This window comes from Odontesthes bonariensis, chromosome 3 (assembly GCF_027942865.1).
Source record: "Odontesthes bonariensis isolate fOdoBon6 chromosome 3, fOdoBon6.hap1, whole genome shotgun sequence".
NCBI lineage: Eukaryota > Metazoa > Chordata > Actinopteri > Atheriniformes > Atherinopsidae > Odontesthes > Odontesthes bonariensis.
In genome coordinates this window covers 38,357,628-38,377,537 of record NC_134508.1, presented here as the reverse complement: position 1 = coordinate 38,377,537, position 19,910 = coordinate 38,357,628, and the positions used below count along the sequence as shown (strand labels likewise).

The 19,910-nt window shown below is 39.7% G+C and overlaps 1 protein-coding gene across 7 annotated transcripts in view; it reads right to left on the bottom strand.

Annotated features, from left to right (window-relative positions):
- The window catches only part of LOC142377541 (dedicator of cytokinesis protein 3-like), a 224,270-nt gene that overhangs the window by 19,149 nt on the left and 185,211 nt on the right, over positions 1–19,910 (bottom strand). For 6 of the 7 annotated variants that reach the window (XM_075461759.1, XM_075461761.1, XM_075461760.1 and 3 more), the window contains 18 exons: positions 18,796–18,921; positions 17,086–17,210; positions 16,193–16,355; positions 15,753–15,859; positions 14,350–14,521; positions 13,725–13,822; positions 12,980–13,063; positions 10,452–10,552; positions 9,421–9,502; positions 8,483–8,653; positions 6,432–6,624; positions 5,885–6,012; positions 5,189–5,335; positions 4,016–4,114; positions 3,743–3,837; positions 3,539–3,614; positions 2,854–2,954; positions 257–315 (listed from right to left, as the gene is read on the bottom strand). In XM_075461759.1, coding sequence (XP_075317874.1) covers positions 257–315; positions 2,854–2,954; positions 3,539–3,614; positions 3,743–3,837; positions 4,016–4,114; positions 5,189–5,335; positions 5,885–6,012; positions 6,432–6,624; positions 8,483–8,653; positions 9,421–9,502; positions 10,452–10,552; positions 12,980–13,063; positions 13,725–13,822; positions 14,350–14,521; positions 15,753–15,859; positions 16,193–16,355; positions 17,086–17,210; positions 18,796–18,921 — 2,127 coding nt within the window. The remainder of the gene's footprint in view (positions 1–256; positions 316–2,853; positions 2,955–3,538; positions 3,615–3,742; positions 3,838–4,015; positions 4,115–5,188; positions 5,336–5,884; positions 6,013–6,431; positions 6,625–8,482; positions 8,654–9,420; positions 9,503–10,451; positions 10,553–12,979; positions 13,064–13,724; positions 13,823–14,349; positions 14,522–15,752; positions 15,860–16,192; positions 16,356–17,085; positions 17,211–18,795; positions 18,922–19,910) is intronic. The other variant, XM_075461763.1, reaches the window with a different exon arrangement.

Sequence of the window (19,910 nt, the reverse complement as noted above, 5' to 3'; positions counted from 1 at the left end):
ACAATCAGCACGTTTACATTTTAGAACCACTTAATTAATAAATCTATTATTGATCTCAGGTTATTAGGATGAATAATTAAGTTGTTTTTTAGAACAGAAGAAGATAAAGAAATCGTATTATCAGAGATTTTAAAGCGCTGTAAGGAAAAAGTCTTGTAACTACTGAATTATGTTAGTCACATTCAGAAAATGATTTAAACTAAAACATGATTCTCATTATGATTTTCTAATGTAAATCATCATGTTAAGATCTTACCCAGGTTCTGCCACATACTGAAAAGTTCATAGGTCATCATCACTCTCATGTCACCATACCTGCAAAGGGACAAATAAAGTAATACAGTTAAACCACAACATCCATCCATTTTCTACACCCGCTTAATCCAGTTCAGAGTCACGGGGGGGCTTGAGCCTATCCCAGCTGCCACTGGCTGAGAGGCGGGGTCACCAGTCCATCACAGGGCCACACAGAGACAAACAGCTATGCACAGTTCGGTTCGCTCCTGCATCCAGAAACCTGTGACATGAAACTGTACCATCAAAGAAAGAAGGAATTATAAGCTCTGTGCAAACAGCTCACTTTGGACAGAAAGACAATTGGCTTGTGTTCTGTGGTCAAAAGAGTCCACGTTTCAGCTTTTTATGGGAAATAACTGACGCCTGGTTCTACTTGGTCGTATCCCAAAGATGAGAACATCCCAGCAGTTATCAGAAAAAGATGCTGAAGCCAGCATCTGTGGTGGTGCATCAGTGCCACTGGCATGGGTGATTTGCTTGACTGTTATGTAAATGTATGTACCATCAATGCACTGAATTCCACTGAATTGAAATATGTTACATGCAACATCTTTTCCTGAGAAGTGTGTGGTTATTTCAGCAGTATAATGCCAGACCTGAATCTGCAAAGCTTAGAACAGAAACAGACTGGCCCTCATTTATCAAACTTGCGTAAGACGAAAAACATGCGTAGGTCGTGCGTACGTTCTTTTCTGCGCAAAGGTTGGCATTTATCAAATCCATCGTGAGCGCAGGAAAGATGAAATCGCCACGACAGGTCTGAGGCCGTGTACGCACTTTTCCATTTTGACTTGCGGTGACTGCAATAGCATACATAAACAGCAGCGTCACTAGTGCGTGCCTCATGAGTCGCAACAAATCTCTAGGTTAAAATTACAGACTTATCACTTCAAAGAAGGCCCATGTTTTATTTGTTGTTTAAATATAAACATAAATGCAAATTAAATAAATAAAAAAATTAAACAAGTACAACTCCGTAATTGGAAGAGTGATGGCTCATTATTCAACCGCCTATTTAAGAGGTGATTCTAGCGGCGCGGTAATGGCGAAACGATGGCAGATCTGGCTTTGTTAGAGGACCTGAACGCGCGCATCAGGCGTGAGAGAGTGTTCCGGGATCGGCAGGATTTCTTTCGGGAAAATGATGAGTGGCTTATGAGCCGTAGAGGAGAGGCGCTTTAACACTGTGCATAGTACGCTTGCCACTGTGGAGAGGTTAGGTCTCCTAAAGGGCAGGTGGATCTGTCTCTCGGCTGCGGGGGGAACCCTTCTATATACGCCCGAAAAGGTTTGCAATATTATTATTGCATGCGGAGTGCCATTTCCAGATGTACATCCAGAGGACCCCGTACCCAGAGATCCCTACCACCAGCCTGCACAGCCAAGAGCGCTCAGGAGGAGAGAGGAACTTATTCAGCGATTCTGACTTTTGATAAGCATTCTGTTATTCAAGGAAAAAAGACGTAGCTCCGATCAGGCCAGCCACCCTCTCCTCCAAGGCACTCAAATCCAAACCTGGATCGGAGCCCCCCCCCCCCCCGTTTGTGACATGCTGCGTCGGAGAGCTGCGACCTTCTTTATGGCAAATTTCATATCGGACCACTTCTTTCTGATCTTATTGGAGAAAAAGTAAAACATTGTTCAATTTTAGATTTCATTTAATCTGGAGTTTATCACATTTTATTGACCATCACAGTAGGGGAAAATACATACCTCGTCCGGTCTGCGATTTACATCGCCAACGCTGTTGACAGCCGTCCCAGCTGTCAACAGCGTTGACAGCGTTTCTTTGCCGCCTTTCGTCTATCCATGTCGCAAATTCTAGAGGTGCGGCCTTTTGTAGAAGGCGTGGTTAGGATCATTACGATGGATTTCAGCCGCCGGATTTATCAACAGCCGCTCGGTCTTACGATGGGATTGGTGTGGTACGCATGTTCTGTGAATCTCACTTGAGCCTCTGCGTACGACGAGTTCTCCGCTCATATCTACGATGCTTTCTACGACGGCTTGATAAATGAGGGCCAGTGTGTGTCTGACTGCCTGCAGTCCAGATCTGCTAATAAAAATGTATAGTGAAACAAGAAGACAAGAGGAACTTGCATCAGGTGCTCTCAGCGTCCGAGGACGCCAGTCAGGAAGTAATGTTTCTGGGAGTAAAGAGGGGTTTCTGAAGAATTCATGAAGTAGCTTGTAGCAGCTCAAATAGTCAAATGAGTTCTTTCAACTTCTGACTGAGCATCTAAGCTGCAGATGACACATAACTCTGAGTGTGTAATGAAACTGGTGGATAAGTGGGAGTGAGTGTCGTTATAACATCAAGTTGTTCTGGGGGGTTGAGTTTGATGAGTCTTGGTAATAGCTGTAATGGAACTGGGTGAAGGTATCAGATTGTGTTTGTGTATTATCAGATAAACTTTACTGAGTTTGCGGTTTTGAGTCTGAGGAACGCAGTGATGGGACCCAACCAAATCGGACTGATCAGTACATCAGACTGCTTTGTTGTCTACTTTTTTGCTGGTGGGTGCATTATTTGCGTGTTTGTTTGCGTGTCCTTACTTGTCTAAGACCTTCTTCCTCTTAGCAGGACTCAAGTTTTCAAGCTGTAAACTTGGCTGGTTGATGTAAAGCACCGATAGACTGAAGTAGGAGTTCCAAACCTGGTCACACACACACAAGCTGACATTATTACATAATTGTTCCCTGTATTAGGCTTTTTCACACAGATCTGCACACAGCCTCCATTAATCAATTTTTAAGTGAGTGATATCATATGTTAAAAGAAACATCTTCAGTTCAACTTCCTGTCCCAATGGCAAACAAACCATAGAGGTTTGTGAGATGTTTTGCACTTTGCATGTTTTTTTTTTTGCACTTTCATGCACTCATCTGGATAAGCAAGTTGATATTTCTTATGTTTCTGTGTCCTCTAACCTCCTATAGTCTTTGTTTGTAATGTTTTAGGCTCAGTAAAACACCTATGAGTGCAATGGCTCAAAGTGCTTTAAGCTGTTTTGTCATTTAAAGAAAAATCAACAACATTCAATCTTTTTTCTCATCTCAAAAGAAATAAAAGAAAACCCCACCAAAAAATGTTCCTTTCAACTCAGAATACAGACACAGATGACTAAGATGAACTGGGTGAGGTTTCTTTCACATCACAGTCACAGGAATAGTTTTCACTTGCAGGTGTGTTTTGTCGTCGGGTGTATTCGTGAAAGTGTGGCAGTCTTGAATTGAATACCTTAAAGTCAAAGTCTGTTTCTGTAAAGTTCTTGTGCAAAGCAGGAGAAAGGTACTGGGCTGTGGTCAGGATGATGCTGCAGAAGGGAAACCACAAAAATTGCTGCTGTTAGTTGCTGCTGGGTGTTATTCGAGCTTCAGGTAGTGATGCATTTCAACACTGATGGGTGTCTGAGCTGTCTGGAAGATTATTCTTATTTCTTACTTGCTGGTTAGCAGCCTCATGACGTTCCAGTCACGGGGGAAGATACTGAGTTTCATCAGATTTCTAAACACACACAAAATCTTCAACAAGAATTCCTGTGAGGGGCAGGAAGACAAGAATAGAATCAGTGTTGACACATGGTGTGTCTTTTTAGGACTATTAAACCTTCACAGTTGCTCAGTTAAAACTTTTCTTTTCTCCTCTTTGCATCAGCTCTGTCGTCACGTGGCACAGTGACAAGACTGCGATATGTTTTCTTTTGGTTTCATCTACCTTGAGCTCGTCCTTGCTCTGAAAGTTTTCCATCAAGCGTTGAAAGTGGATGTCTGTCATCTGGCGAAGAAGCGACAGGAGGCAGGACACGTACTCTCCCTGCCAAAAGGGAAAGAGTCAATCCCATGGTGACAGTTATGAGTTAAGAAGTGGAGATGATGGCAGGCTCCTTCCCAAAACTGACCCTTTTCACCACCCTGTCACTACACTGTCACTCTGTATTATGTCCCAGTTGTCATGGTAAATAACTACTTATTAGATAAACGGCAGAATGCACTTTTTATCAATTAGCATAAAGAAAAAACAAATCTCACAATTAAGTGATTATCCAGTGACTCTCCAAAACAATCTGCAAATGGAGAATATTTCAAATTATGCCATTTCAAATGCTATTAACCAACTTATTTTTCTTGATTTAGGCTTTAACAGCTACAGGTTAGCAATATGTTTCTGTACATGACTTGATAAAGTACATGATATGTTTCCTTACACGGGGCTTCCACTTACAGTCTGATGTTGTGAAGAAAGTAAAAACAGAGGCGTAGTGTACAGTGCAAGTAGGGACCAGAGTGAGACTGAGCCAGATGGGAACAGGGTGAAATGTAAATGCAGCATGGTGGACCGTCATGAATCAGGCAATCGCTAAGTGGAAGTTGTAAATGTAAACAAGACAAAGAACTTTACCTGAATCAGAAAGATCATTGAAGAACAAGTACACAAGCAAAAGACAACTTTACGTTCCATAAAAGCATGCATACTAATCTAATTAAAGAAGGATGTGAGGAAGAACAAGCTACTTAGTTAAGGCATGCAAGCATTCATAAAGAGGATGAAGAGTAGTCTCTAATCAGAGATAAAGCAACAGACAAGATGGGTCAGGGATGTTGAAAAGATGTATTAGGAGAGGGCGACATGGACAAGATCAACACTGTAATAAATATTATATCATTAGGCAAGTCTCACAGTGTATCCTATTTTGTCATAATTTTAATAATTATCTGTTAAATACTTAAAAAATAACTGTTTTACTTTATAAGAATGAAAAAAGGACAACAAGGAGATACAATATTTGATATTGTCCGGCCCTATAAACAAACAGAGAGGTGGCTCAACACAGGATGGATGAGGTGAGTGGAAGGTGAAGCAATAGTAGTCGTATTGTTAGTTACTAACAGTGATCTCCGCGGTGCACTGCGGACAGCGTTGACCCCTTACCGCCTCCTGCGACTGGCTCTTGCTCATGATTGACAAAAGGGTTTGCAGGAGGACATCCAACAGGGACTCCACCATCATCTCCACCTCCTCCTGCACTGATGTGTCCTGCAGGAAAAGATGACAGGAAAAAGCGGTGTGAAGGAGACGGCATGGAAAGGAGTGGGTGAAGGAAAGGAGAAGTAAGGACAGAGAGAAAAACAAAGAACAAAAACTTCCTCTATCCTACTTTTAAATACCACAAAGTTAAAACTGATGCTTCCTGAAAGACAATGACATAACATGATCATAAAGTTTAATCCTCTTAATATTACACATCATGTAAATAAAGGAAGGAAAAAAAGAGAAAACAGTGTGACATAATCTATGCTGAGTTATGGTAAGGCACAATTATTTACACCCAGTCATCATCATATTCTGGCAACTGTGGAGAGTTTTAGGTGTGACAACAGTCAACAATGTGGGCTCCTAAAGGTGTTGATGCTGCTATAGTCTCAGTTATGTCAGAGCTGGAAAGTACGTCTTCAATGAAAGAAGAGAGAAAGAACAACACCAAAGGTTTTTCTTGTTGGAAAGGAATTTCTCACCAGAGTTAAAGATTTGTGTATTCCTGTTCTATTTGCACATACTGTGTAATCTTCTATATGTGTCTGTTACCAGTGAGCTGGACTTGATAATGGAGAATATGGAGCTGAGTATTCCAGAGCAGATGAGCAGCTCTTTCTGCTGCCTCAGATGTAGATGAATGTGATGCAGGACGACTGGAAGAAGGATCCTTCGAGACTCTGTGGGCACACACAAGCATGGACACACACACACACACACACACACACACACACACACACACACACACACACACACACACACACACACACAAACTGATTAAAAGTCATTCACTATTTGAATTTGAATTCAATTTAAATTGCTATTAGCAGAGTTATACCTAAACTGGTTAATATAAATCTTATAAAGAAGTGATTTTAATAATTAATTTGCAAATCAATAATTAAGCTAAATTTGCCTAAAATTAGCATTTTCGGAAAATAAAACGGTCATTTGTTTGACACCCTTTTGCTTTTTTTTTCTACTCGTACATTTAAAAACACATTCATAACCCTCTTTCACATCCCTAAGTACCATAAATCAGAGAAAAAATAAGAAGACTTGTCCATGATAAGGATGATAAGTCCAATCAAAACTTTACCTGGGAAGGAGAAGAGTCTGCTGTCCACAGTTCGAGCTATGGACTGCAGTTTGACCACATCCATGGACTGTCCTATGTGCACTGTGGACGGCATGCTGCCCAGAGTACCACGCACAAACTCTGCCACCTCTTGCACGGTAAACATCTGCAGCAGCTCATCAAAAATAGCTGGAAACGAGTTCAGCAGTGCAGCCTGAGGAAGAGTAGGAGAGAAAAAGGGTGAGATAAGATAAATACTCACGGAGGAGGACGGAAGTGAGAGTTAGGAAGATGAAGATTTATGTTATAGAGAAAGCAACTGGGTTGCAAGGTTAACAGTGTTAACAAAACAATTGTTCACCTGATTTTGAAAAAAGGCATGTTGGAGAGGGGTAAGGACAGAATTTATTAATTTGTAGATGCCAGATCAGAGCAAGATTAAAAGGGGGAGATTAAAAAGAAAACAAAGTTAATCGATAACACATCCAACACAATTAGAAACCAGATAGATCAGTGAAAGACCTCCAGCAGCTGGTTTAAGTAAACAGCATCATGAAGAAAGAGCTGCTGGTAAAAATTGGGGATTCCTGGATTTGAAAAAAAAAATTGGAATTTTTTCTTTTCTGTGAAGCGAGGCTGAACTCAGTGCTCAGGGTGGAGTGGAATTTGAGTTGGTTAAGGGTTGTGGTCGTCTGAAAGGTGCTGACGATTCAACTGCAGTTTAACTGAAAATGTTTTTCAGGGCAATTTCAGTCTTTCAGTCTTTGTCCATCATTTTGTGTAAACTTACGTCTAACATCTTCAGTAGACAACTGATTTGAATTTAGTTTAAACACAAAAATGTCTTTCCAGCTTACTGACCAAGCGTCTTTTATTCTCCCGACTTTTTGTGATTAGATACTGATTTGGATGACCTCATATAGAATTATACATACTATAAATGTTTATGCCTTTCTGTTTGAGTAAAATAAGTCCTTTTTTTTATCATGAGTGACTATAATTTTTGTGACAGCACACTGTGCAGATTTGACCTCTCTGCCTCACAGACAAACATGGATAGCAGATAAATTTGATATATTTAACTAATTCCAGTTTCTTCTTTCTTTGCATGTGCATTAGCATCCAACTGATGTGAGTGGATATTTTGTCTTTGACTGCTAATAAAGATGCTGTTGTTGACTTTTTTTAGAGGTGTGGTGAATATATATGTTCTGAATCAGGTAGCAGGTGACTGATTTGCAGTGATTTTGAAAGAATGACATTCACTGGGTGTGACTAGTCAGTGGGGGATGGACAGGAATGTGTACTTATGTGTGAAATCAGTCAGGGTGTGCAGGATTGCAGGTGCGTGTGTGAGATGTTAGGCTCACAAACAGCTGGACAGGTGAATTAGGACTCTGGGCTTCACACAACAAACTGGGAGTTTTGGCTTTCTTCCAGAGATCTACTTACTGACAGTGGAGGTGGCCGCGGAGCGTTGGAGCTCAAGGCCTGAGAACAGTTGCCTTGCACGCTGCCAGGAACCTGTCCTGGGGCAAGGGGCTGGGTTTGGCCCAGGGCAGGTACTAGTGCTAAGGGTGCAGGAGGCCCAATGCCAGTGCCAGGGGCTGGGTTTGGGCCTGGGCAAGGCTGGGAGCCCTGTGGTGCATGGGTGCAAAAGGGACCCAATTGAAGGAGCAAAGAATCAGGGGAGGTTGAAAGAGAAGGGGTGGAGAGGAAGCACGGAAAGACCAGAGGTACAAGTACAAAGAGGTGCAAAGAGCATATTCGAGTCAGATTAAAGCAACTACTGTAAGAGGTGATGGAAAACAAGCTTACTTAGAAACTTCAGTGAACTACAAGTAAAACTAAATACATTTTCATGGCACTAGCTGTTATGAAAGCAAATTAAAGTTTTGTGTAAACTACAAAGACAGAACAAGCTGCCGTTTCAGCTGTGAAAAAAGAAAATGAGTGAAGTAGATTAAAACTCAATCAGTTTTATACTTGATGCTTCTCTAAAAAGCTGAATTATTACAGGAAAAGAGCCAGTAGGCTACTCTGCTTACGCATCCATTTTATTGTTTTCTCACCTGAGTGAAGATGAGGGTCTCTGAGTTGCGGCTGTCGAGGCTGAGGACAAAACGGATGGACTGAAAGAGTTCCTGGATACTGGTACGAAACTGCTCCTCCTCCATACCACAGGTGGCCCGAGAGTAAAGGATCCGAGACTGGACGATGAACTTAAACAGATACTCCAGTGCCTGAGGATGGTTTGGTGTGTGACAGTAATACAAAGGGATAGAAAATAAAGGAGAAACATTGACATAAATACAGATATATTTTTAGACTATAGTGTATATTGTATATATATCTATATTGTTTGCACAAACTACACAAAGTCAAATTCCTTGTAAGTGAAAACCTACTTGGCAATAAACCTGATTCTGATTCTGATATTTAGATAGTCAGACAAGGTCACTTTCATCCTGCAACAGTTCCAGGTATACGGTTGCTCATCTAAAAGGCTTCCTCGGTTCTAAAAAATAAACATCTTCAAGAAATTCAAGCAAGGCTGATAGCCTTTGTTCTGCACTTAGACACAGTATGCCATGACCTGAATTACAGGAAATCTTCACAAACAAGTGAGCACATGGTTTATAGAGATGTGTAATAGATTGCAGTGGACAAAAACAAGCTAAGACTCTAACATGGGCCCAGACAGGCTTTCAAAGGATTTTCTAAAAGTCAGAATCCACAGCTGCAGCATGTGTCATAACTACTCTCAATAATTCACACCGTCCACTTATACATGACAGTGTGACCCATTTGAGATGGATGTTTGAGTCTGATGACTATTTCAAAGTGCTGAGCAGCTTTGTCAGATAATGTGGTACATCCTGCATATGAGATGGACCTTTGCTCTGTCTACACAGCACTAAACATATGCTGTCTTGACATATTTGTCAGAAGAAGAATATAAGGCGTTCAGTGGGAAAAATGAATGTTTAAAAAAATGATTGGTTCTCACCCTCATGGCTTCCTGTATGTGGTCTTGTCTGACCACCTCAGCAGAGCGCTCCATGTACCACTTCAGACAGCGGATCAGCTCTCTGAAACACAGCAAACATTACTGTATTTTCCTTCTTCTCAGAGAACACGAGGTAGAATTTGGAATAAAATCTATAAATCATTAATCAAAACAGTAATAGGTGTGAACAAAACATTAACATTTTATGATGATGGTTGAGTTAGTCTTAAGAGTTTTCTACCAGAAAGGTTTTCAGGAAGTCAGGTGACATAGAGGGAAACAATCCAGATGTGAAATCAGTACCTACATCAGTATGTAGGTAGATGGGGGTCTGAGTCCTAACTGTTTTGCTACCATTTTCAATTTTCTCAAGCAGTTTGGTTGATTTAGGGTGGAGGAAAAAACTGACCCTTTCACAACATTAATCACAAGTTCAAGCCCCAAATGGAAAACCCCTTAACTGATGACACACTATATTCACAGCAGATATACTAACTGTGACTGTATGTGGTTTTGTGAGGAGCAGTGAGCAGGGTTTCATATAAACCAGAAACAGGAAAGTGGTGACAGTGAACCAGAAGGGTATAGGGTTGGACACCTTACATAAACAATGAGCTGAGTTCTCTTGGTGAGATGCAGGTTCCAGTGATTATTATCTGTAGGTTCATTGTTGCAATTTAGTAGCATCATTGCCTTTATTATTTTCCCATTCCCTCCATTTCTTTCATGATATTTGTATGATACTACTGCATTCTTTAAGCTGGCAGGGAGCCATACCATATAAGAAAAATAAGATAAACACACCAGACTGTCAAGGAAGTTGTAAGGTCAATTATGTTTTTTTTCATTCTTTAAGTATTGTTTTTTGGGTGTAAGTCATATCAATATTCCTGAGAGAATGATAGAGATACTAGAAACAGATGAGAACATGCCATTTTAACTAGCACACTAGTTTAAATCAATTTTCAGGGTATGTTAGATGCTCTGTTGAGCTCTGTTCCTATCAGTGAGTGAGAGAGTAAAACACTCACTTGTAAGCCAGAGCGCCAGCAAAGTGTTTCTGGATGTATGTGTCCATCACTGGCCTGAAATGGTAGTATTTACTGTCCCTGAGCAGGTTTATGATGAACACCTGAGAAAGACAGAGAGAGAAAAGAGGGGGAGTGGGGGTAAACAGGATATAATTAAGCGTTAAGTTCTACACAGGGGTGGCATATTGAAGAAATGGATGCATACGTTTCAACATAGTGTGGAGTCGTGCACAGTGTGCACCTGCCACGTTTAAACAAGCCATCATGCTGTGCAGGCTCGGATGATTCTGATTTTGCATCAAGATGTAAAGATGTGAAAAGCTGTTAGTGAAATTAAAAGAGGGCTCATTGTTCTGAGGAGCTTAAGTCACAAGGAAGGATCATCTGGTTGGTGTTTCAACAGCGACTGCGACTGTCATATTTTCGTTTAGATCATTGGGAAAGATGTCAGCAAACAAGTTGAAAAAATTGTGTTCAAACCAGACATTTTGATGACTGTTATGTTTGTGTGTTAATGTGATATGCGATGAACAACAGTCTCAATCTCTAAAGACTAAAAATGAATGAACATTTAAGATTTAATTATTGCAAAAATAAATACACAAATATCTACATATAAGACAGGACTGTTGGTTTCCAATTTTAGATCTAGTAGTGGTGACTTATAGCATTTCAGTGTGCTGTGGTCGCATGCTTCATGTGTTCATTAAAAGAGGTGGAATACACTGGCTGAAATAGAAATAGCTATTAACTGATAATGATACAACTTTTTACTATTTTTTTACATTCATCTGCATACAAATTCCGATCATGACAAAAGCAAAGAGCAGGAGGTTGTTGCCTGAATATCAATTAGCTGTTGCACAGATAGAAGCCAAAGGCATTGTTATTTCATTACAGTCAATGAGTTCACAGACTAACAGAAATATGGAGAAAAGTGTGAGATGAGTCATCGTTCACCATACGAGTCCATATCTGGCATGAACCAAGAGATCAGAGCAAGCTGAGGTCTCCTCACTGTAGGGGTTCGTTGAGCCTTAGCGAGGAGACTTGGTGGCTCTGTTACGCTGTAAGGAATATTTTGCTGTCATGGTTTGGTTTCACTTGTCCCCTTAAGGGTCTTAAAATCAAACACTGTCAAGAACCAGCTACAAGAGGACCCCTGCTGTGTCTGCTCACATCACAAGCATCTGGGCAAACATGATAGCAATTGAACACACAACTTCCAATTGCCGGCAAGGATGAACAATCTGCACAAGAAGACATTGCTCAGTAATGCCTACTTCATCCAAACAGGAAAACTGAAAGACAGCAAAGATTAACAAAACAAAACAAAAACATAAATAATGCAGTATGTACTTTGTGTATTTCTGTAATGTCAGACAGAGTTGGTCTCTCCTGAGTCATGATTATCTGTTGGTGTTCACTGTCTTCGCTCCACGTGGATGTGTTATTGAGGAAGTGTTGCTCCGTTTGACAAATGAAATAACACTGTCCTTAACACGTTATGTCAGCTGTTTGCTCTCTGTCCTCACTGCTGCCTCCTCACTTGTGCACTTATTCACTGCACTGAACAGCCTATCAGAGCAAATTCTCTCACTAACAGACAACATGCCGGATTCAGCATCTTGAAAAAATCTTGGAAAAAAAATGAGTGGAGTTGTACAATGCTTGCAGTGCTTTACACACCAAAAATACAAGGGGCAGGCATTCACCAACGGTTGAGTGTCAGCTTTATATAAGTGGCCTTTGAGGGAAAAATTGGCTCAAATCAAATCATCTTTACTCGACAATGAAATACCAACAAAGCCCACACACTGGGGAGCTGAACAGCTTGATGAATACGATTAGGAACATTGTCTTCAACAGTCATCAGATCTCAGTCCAGCTAAACACTTTCTGAAACCCTCCGGCATCGTCATCATAACACTAAATAAGGGAATATCCTGCAAAAGGATCATGTTCAATTTCTGTCACTCACATACTTATTGACTTTTTATAAAAAGTTTTTATTGTCTTTAACATGTTGTATACATGCCTCTGTGCCAAATTTGTTATATGGTACAAGTTAACTATGAATCAACTGATAAGATTTGCACTGATGAGATTTTTTTTCAAGCTTCATTAAATCTCTGAAAATATACTGTCGTGTTTTATCTCTGTAACATGTTCAGTTTTGATGTTGTCACTTCGTGTGCTTATATTTCAAAGGCATACAGACCAATCTGAGGTTCTGTTTGCTGTACATCTGCTACCAAAACACAGCTGCAGCTGAAAGTCTGCCACTTTCACAAATCAAATCACTCTTAATCATGTCTGACTCGGTGTGTGAGTGAGTCTGAGTGTGTGTTTGCAATATTTTGACACATGACAGCCTGAATCTAATCAAAACTGACAGTGTGTCACATCTGTTATTAATCTGTCTTTTGTTCGAGGATCTTCATCTTTAGTCGGTTGTTCTTACGATCAGGATTACCATGTTAATGTTTTTAATCTAATTTCCTTCTTTTTCATCAATCCACACTTACCAACGACTGGAACACCAGTGGTCCATATTTGTCCGTGTTGTCATCCAAGATGGAGAATAAAGTGTCCAGAATGTCTTGAAGAAACTGTAAGACATAAACAGATAATTACATTGACACATGCTGTACTGCTGTTAGTTGGTAGTTCCTCAGGGTTTTCCTTAAGAAAACTCAAGTCCATGTCTGACTGTCAGCAGACTTTATGTGTCTAAATGAAGGACAATGTGAGCTGTATCCAGTTTTAGATAAATATGTTTGCTGTGACTACTCTAGCCCACAAATTTGACTCAAGCACCAAGATTATGGGTCCTGTTGTCTCCCTGACTTCATAGCCAGATGTAACAGCGCAGATAAATGCTGTGGAAAAGTCAAACCGTGGTGAAGAGTACTAGTGGCAGTGTCACACCTCAGATGTTGCGATGAAGCTGCTAGAAAACACTAGAAATCACGGTGTTGTACTGTTATTTCACATCCGTGACAAAACGGACTGTGTAAAATGCCCCGGAGCAAAATAAAAATACTACAGTGCAATAACTCAGGGTCAGGGAAAAAAATGGGTTTTCTGCTCAAAAACAGTGTGTGAGATATGGTGACACGGCAATCGCATGGTTCAAGCTCCCAATTAAAATTTCACAGTGACTTTGGTCTCAATCTTTTTTATCTATGTCGACAGATAATTTGATGCCATGAAAATTATTCATTATTATTCAAACCTCCCTCCTTTCTTTCTTGTCAGACTAAATCTCACCTTTACTATCTCTTCTCCACTGACATGCCGAAGACGCCCAAGGATGTCCATGACCCGGTCAGGATGAGCCTTCCACTTAAGCAGGGCCAGGAGGTCCACTGGAAGAGAACAGCAATGTCAACAACCGAAAATAAATTGTAAAGATCCAAAAAGATGGATGGATGGATGGATGGATGGATGGATGGATGGATGGATGGATGGATGGATGGATGGATGGATGGATGGATGGATGGATGAATGGATGGATGGATGGATGGATGGAAATGGGGAACAGCTCCATCAAGATATGGACTGATCTACTGAACAATCATTGGCAACACAAGGGGCCAATATTCCCCATAAGGGATGCACTCCAGATTTTTGTTCACACCTTCTGACATTAAAAGAAAGAACATTTTTAAAGAACATATTACATTACTGCATCATGTTTGCTGTGGAATTAGAAATGTTAAGTTTGCCTGAGACATTTTATCTGTAGTTGTTGGTGTTTAAAGATTTCCTTGTTAAACTAAGATAAACATTAATGTTTCTTCTGCTTACAGGACCTGTGCCTGAGGGAAGATTTAATGCCCTAAAACAGTCAAACTAAGCATAGACTTATGTCATACTGAATCAGCTGTGTTACCGTTCTGAGTGAGCTTGGTGGAGGAGAGCTGTGTGGAGATCCAGAAAGTCTCCTTGGTGCTGCGCTGGAAGATGAGGCTGGAGGGGATGCTGGGACAGCTGTTGAAGTCCTCCTTGCAGCAGGGCAGACCCAGATAGAGGGCATGGTTACTGAAGGTTGTATTCTCGTCACACTGAGGCCAAGAGAAGGGGAGAAGTGGTACTATTTAAGATTTTTAAACGTTTTTTTAAAATGAGTGCATTCATGAGCAGCTTTAACATTTTCTGTTAATTTTGATCTGAATAAGGCAACTTTTCCCTGACAAACATGAAGTGAGTACAGATGTTTCTTGCAGTATTGAATAAAGTTCTTGTCAACAGCAAGAACTTTTTTGCTCAACTTTGTTGCACAATGATGAACTGTGCCCGCACGCACCCATGGGGTGTGCGATTCACAGGGAGCCACAGATCTTTTAATGATTTCTGGACCAGTCACAGGCATTTACACATATATAACAAATGCAACTACAGTTACTGATATGTGTAGTACTATGCAGCAACACTCCCACATCAAGACAGGCTTTGCACAGCAGGAAGCTAAAGTTAAACCTTTATTGTGGCTTTTTTCACCGCCGCTGTCCTCCACTTCTGTCCTCCCTTCACACCATGTAGTATGATTTTATCGAAGGGGATGCTTTAACACCAGATTTTGTCACACAGCTGCTGTCACACTAACAACTTATTTTAGTTTTTTCTGCATATATATCATGGTGTTGTTGCTGGATATTTTGAAGATGGCTTTTTTTTTCAAATTCTTTCATCAAAAATGATAAAGTGAAGTAAGCTATGCACACTTTTTTTATGACTATGATTTTCATTACCTTAATGTTAGTAATAAAACAAATAAATGCAGATATTTGCATGGATCTGCTTAGATGGCTTTGACGTCCATGTTCTAATCTTCATAAAATAACACTATGATCTATATAAGGAGGATCATTCTGAGGTCATTGATAAATGAATGTGAACTACTTCATCGTGGGACTTTAAATTTAGTTCAAAATTTAGAATGCTGAACTATGAACTATGAAGGTTGTTGCAGGTTTTTGCAGTTACTTTACATTTGAAAATGACATTTAAAAGGACGAATAACTAAAAACACAGCATATGTGTATTTTGCATTAGCTTTAATTTTTTGGTGGATACGGCTTTGTTGGTCAAGAAGAAGGCAGAGGAGCTACTGTGCACCACTCCAAAAATTTTGAAAATGTCTTCACAGTTGTATTGGACATTTGTTTGATTTGATGACTAGTGCTAAGGGATGGTATATGATTTTTAAGGTAAACGTTGATAATATGTGGTATAGAAGAGAACAAACAGATGTAAACATGGAAAGACAGCAGAAATGCAACAATTCTATCTGACCTTGTAGACATAGAGCTCATGGCTCTCGTCAGATAGAGTGGTTCCATCCTCCCTCATCAGAGGAGTGAAGGCAAAGCCGAACAGCTTTTTCTCCCCTTTATCCTTTGCTGTAGAGTATGAGGAAATGAGAGACAAAGGGAGATGCGACATTAAAAACAGAAAAAGATGTTCAGCACTTCAGTATTTCACTACCCAGAGGATAAATTAGATATTGTAGCATCATGAATTTGTCAAAACACCTCAGGAGCTCATCGTTTATACTGTCATGGTTGGGTTTGAATTTCTTTTGTTGTATGTTTGTTCACAGCAGGTGTTACTCAACAGTAGTTTATTCTATACTGATGGGTTGCAATCGTCTCTGAGAAGTAATTTGATTTTCTTTGAACAGACAATTACTTGTAAACTGCAATAATGACAAAGGCAGTTACAATATTACTCACTGGAGCAGTGTCTGAACTCGAAGCGTAGGTGGGACCCTCTGAAACGATCAATGGGAATCGGCAGTTTAATCACTTCACTCCAGCGAGGGCTGTTGTTATGGTAAAGAACGAAGGAGCGATACTCTGGCATGTTGGGCTCTCCTGAACCCAGACTGATGCAGTCCTGCAGAGCGAGACAAGCCAACGAACATTAAGAGGGACAGAGCAATGAGTGAAACTGGAGAAAACTGGAATCATTGAAATATTGATTAATAGATAAAGGATTGTTTTAAAACTAAACTACATTAATTATCTAAATCTACTTGTTCATCTTGAAAATATGGTCACTGGTGATGCAACATAGTGGTAAACATGTCTGCATCACACTTTATTTAAAATATGTTGCTGGGATCAAATTCAAACTAACTATGTACTTTTAAAAACTGCTCAGTTTCAACATTTGGTATTCTTATCATTATTATTGTTTTTGCCTTTATCTAACCAGAAAATCTATGGGAACAAATTATTAAATGATTAAATAATTTATCAAGGATGACCTGGCCAAAGGAGCATCTTATCACATATTGAAATGCGACATAAGCAGCCACATATAAATCGTAAAGGGAGACTCCACAATCAAAACATCGAGTGAACTGCAGGCCTTCTTCCCTTCATTCATTAAAATAACTTTTAATTATTCAATCGATAATTTTAAGTTCAACCAAGAGCCCACTAAATATGTCATCTTTAAGATAATTTCAGTATGAATTAAAACCTTTTTATCTATTTTCTCCCATTCCACCTAAATTATTACAAACTTCCTAAAATATAGTTGCTGACAGTGAAAAAAATGTTGTTCCGGTGTTGTTTGTGTCAAAATAAGTTGCATTTCTATAGCAGGACCACCTACTCACCTTTAGGATTTCTCCATCAGCATAGAGGACATACATGGTCACCTCAATGTTCTTCTGAACGCTCTTTCCACCCCTCTCAAAGTCCCCTCGCTCCAGTGTCAGGTACAGGTCATTACGAATGTCACCTTGGACCAAGAAGGACACATTAACACATAAAACACAGACACAACAAAAAAAATCCCACAATTTAGTTTTTGAGTTAAATGTGAATATCACACAGCTCATATTTGATTACTTTAATCTGTTGCGTGAATATATGGGAAACATTGTAGGTGTTCTACATCAAACATGCATTTTATCACACGTAACCTAACCAAAGCTGCATACTCCTCAAGCACAAACGGAAGCATTCACGGTCTCACTCAGGTTTTGAGCTGAATTCATCTAACATACACGAGACTGATGACCTGTGTTAACATGTTTGTGGATTCATTTGTCATTTTCAACTCATCCCCATGGAGGGGGTGCCACCCTGAATATATCAGGATGGGAGTTAAACACTCACTCCATCACTGCTGGAGGGGATTAGTGGTTAATGTGTGTGAAAGAGGTGTGAAAGACTCTTCAGCACATCGAATGTGTGTTTTTTTTTTTGCTGTTTTCTTGCCTGTTTTAGAGGACGATTCGCGGGTAAATATTCTTTTTTTTTTTGTTGGAACTACTGGCAAACAGAGATCAGACTGATCGAGGTTATCAGTTAATTTTGGGGTAACCAGAACATTTTGCAAAAAGGGATGTTGCTTTATTATTAAAATGAGCACAATGGAATGATAAAAACTTTTTTTTTTTCAAATCTGAGCAGTTTTTAAGTGAAAGTAGCTAGAAAAGAGTTGAATCACTTGCACAGCTTGAATTCACAGGAAAGGAGTGAGGTAGTGATTTGAAAGTTTTATCCTACCTTAAAGTCTGTTGCTCACTTTCTCAGCTTTCTGTATATTGAAAACTGAGTCTGCGGCTGATTTTGACACTAAATTGTGTAAATGAACAATCTCAGACTAGCAGTTGGCACTTTTAAATTTTTGTGCATACTCTAACTCAACGCTGTCTGCAACACCAGACCCTCACTTCGTTTAAAGAGTTTTTTATAAGGTACATCCATCCCACTCTTCTTACTTTGATGGCACACCACCACATGTTAGCCTTGAGCTTGTTTTGCAGAAAGGCAGAAATTAATCTAGTGATTTATATATATCACAGATTAACTCGGAGGAGATTTATACATTTGAGAGCACCATAAAGAAAAAAAAAGTAATGCATCTTTAACATACCCACTCATTTCAAACTTTTATATGGCCTCTGAAATTAATGTTGGCATCCTATATTTCCTTGATGCTAGAGAAACATACATGTATTTTGTCATGTTTTTGTCACACAGGTGTGTGCAAACAGAAAGGATGCTTGTAAAAGTTTGCTGAGATCTTCCATCCCTGTAAGTGGACACAGAAACTAAAATACTTGACAGGTAAATGTGCAAACTGAAATGGTGCAAGCTGATATTTTTAAGCATCTGTGCATCCAATTGTGAGAAATCAGCTTTTCTAATTTGTTGAAGTTACAAGAATTCAGCACCCCTTATGACTGCAGTGCTTCAACTTGTGAGTCTCAGTGGTGGGATTGTTCTATTATTCTACTTCCACTGGTTCTTTGAATTGGAACTTTTAAACTGATAAAACTTGATGTCTGTCCCTTAAACATAAATATGTGACTCACCTGGCATGATGACATCTGGGAATCCAAGTTTCCGTGTGATGGCCACACCTCTGTTGAAAATGAGAGGGTTTTCTCTGCGGACCTGCTCCATGTCGCCCCTCAGCAGCTGCAGGGAGATGATCAGACCTGCAGGTGACAAGGAGGATATAGGATCATAATCAATTACACTCTGGAACTGTACAGAAAAACATTTAAACGCATATTATATTGAACCAAACTGTATCTCTCCAGTGGAAGCAATAAAAAGAGCTTCTATTCATCCTCTCACGTGAAAGAAAATACTGCAAGCTTAAAGCAAATAAGGCCAAAATGTCGAGTTAAAAAAATGCGACTTTGGGACAACAGGAGGTCACAGAGTGCAACATGGGGTTAGGCTGACAATCCCCTCCAGTCACACCAATTAAGATGATTTTCCGTGTCAAGTGATGACATGTATGTAACGGTCAGATGGCGTGCAGCTCTCTAAAGTGAATCACTCCTGGGAGGCTTGTGTGTTTGTTTTTTTCAACTCTGACTTCTACATGCATGAGTGTCACTTAGTTCATAAGCAAGAGCTTCTTTAATATCAACAGACTCCAAACATTTGGACTTTCATGTGATGCAGACACCCAAAGAGAGAGGGAAGGTAGAATGTAGTACTTCATCAGTGATGTAATCTTGCAAACGATATAAAAGGGCTTTTTGTGCTTTGATGACGGAATAATTAAGTGTAACTATGCAAAGATGATGTCATGTTGGATGTGTCATTTCACTCTTGGATGTACAACAACAGATCAGCTGAAAAAAACGTTTGCAGAAATTAATTTCTGTTCCATTTCTACTAACTTTATTTAGAGTTTAGCGCAAGAAAAATAAAGAAATGCGATTACAAAACATCAATTCAGTCACAGAAAGGGGAAAAAAAAACAAAAGAAATGTAAAATCCAGAAAGAAATCCAAAAACATCAGAAATCACAATTGCACAAAATTTAGTCACACTGACTCATCTATTGGTCCACAAGAAGGCAATGAATGGACAGTACAGTAAATGTTTTTCCATAATTAAAATAACCAGATGTTAAATTCTGTAATAATAGGCTAAGAAAAAAACAGTTATCCTTTACTTCAGATAGTCT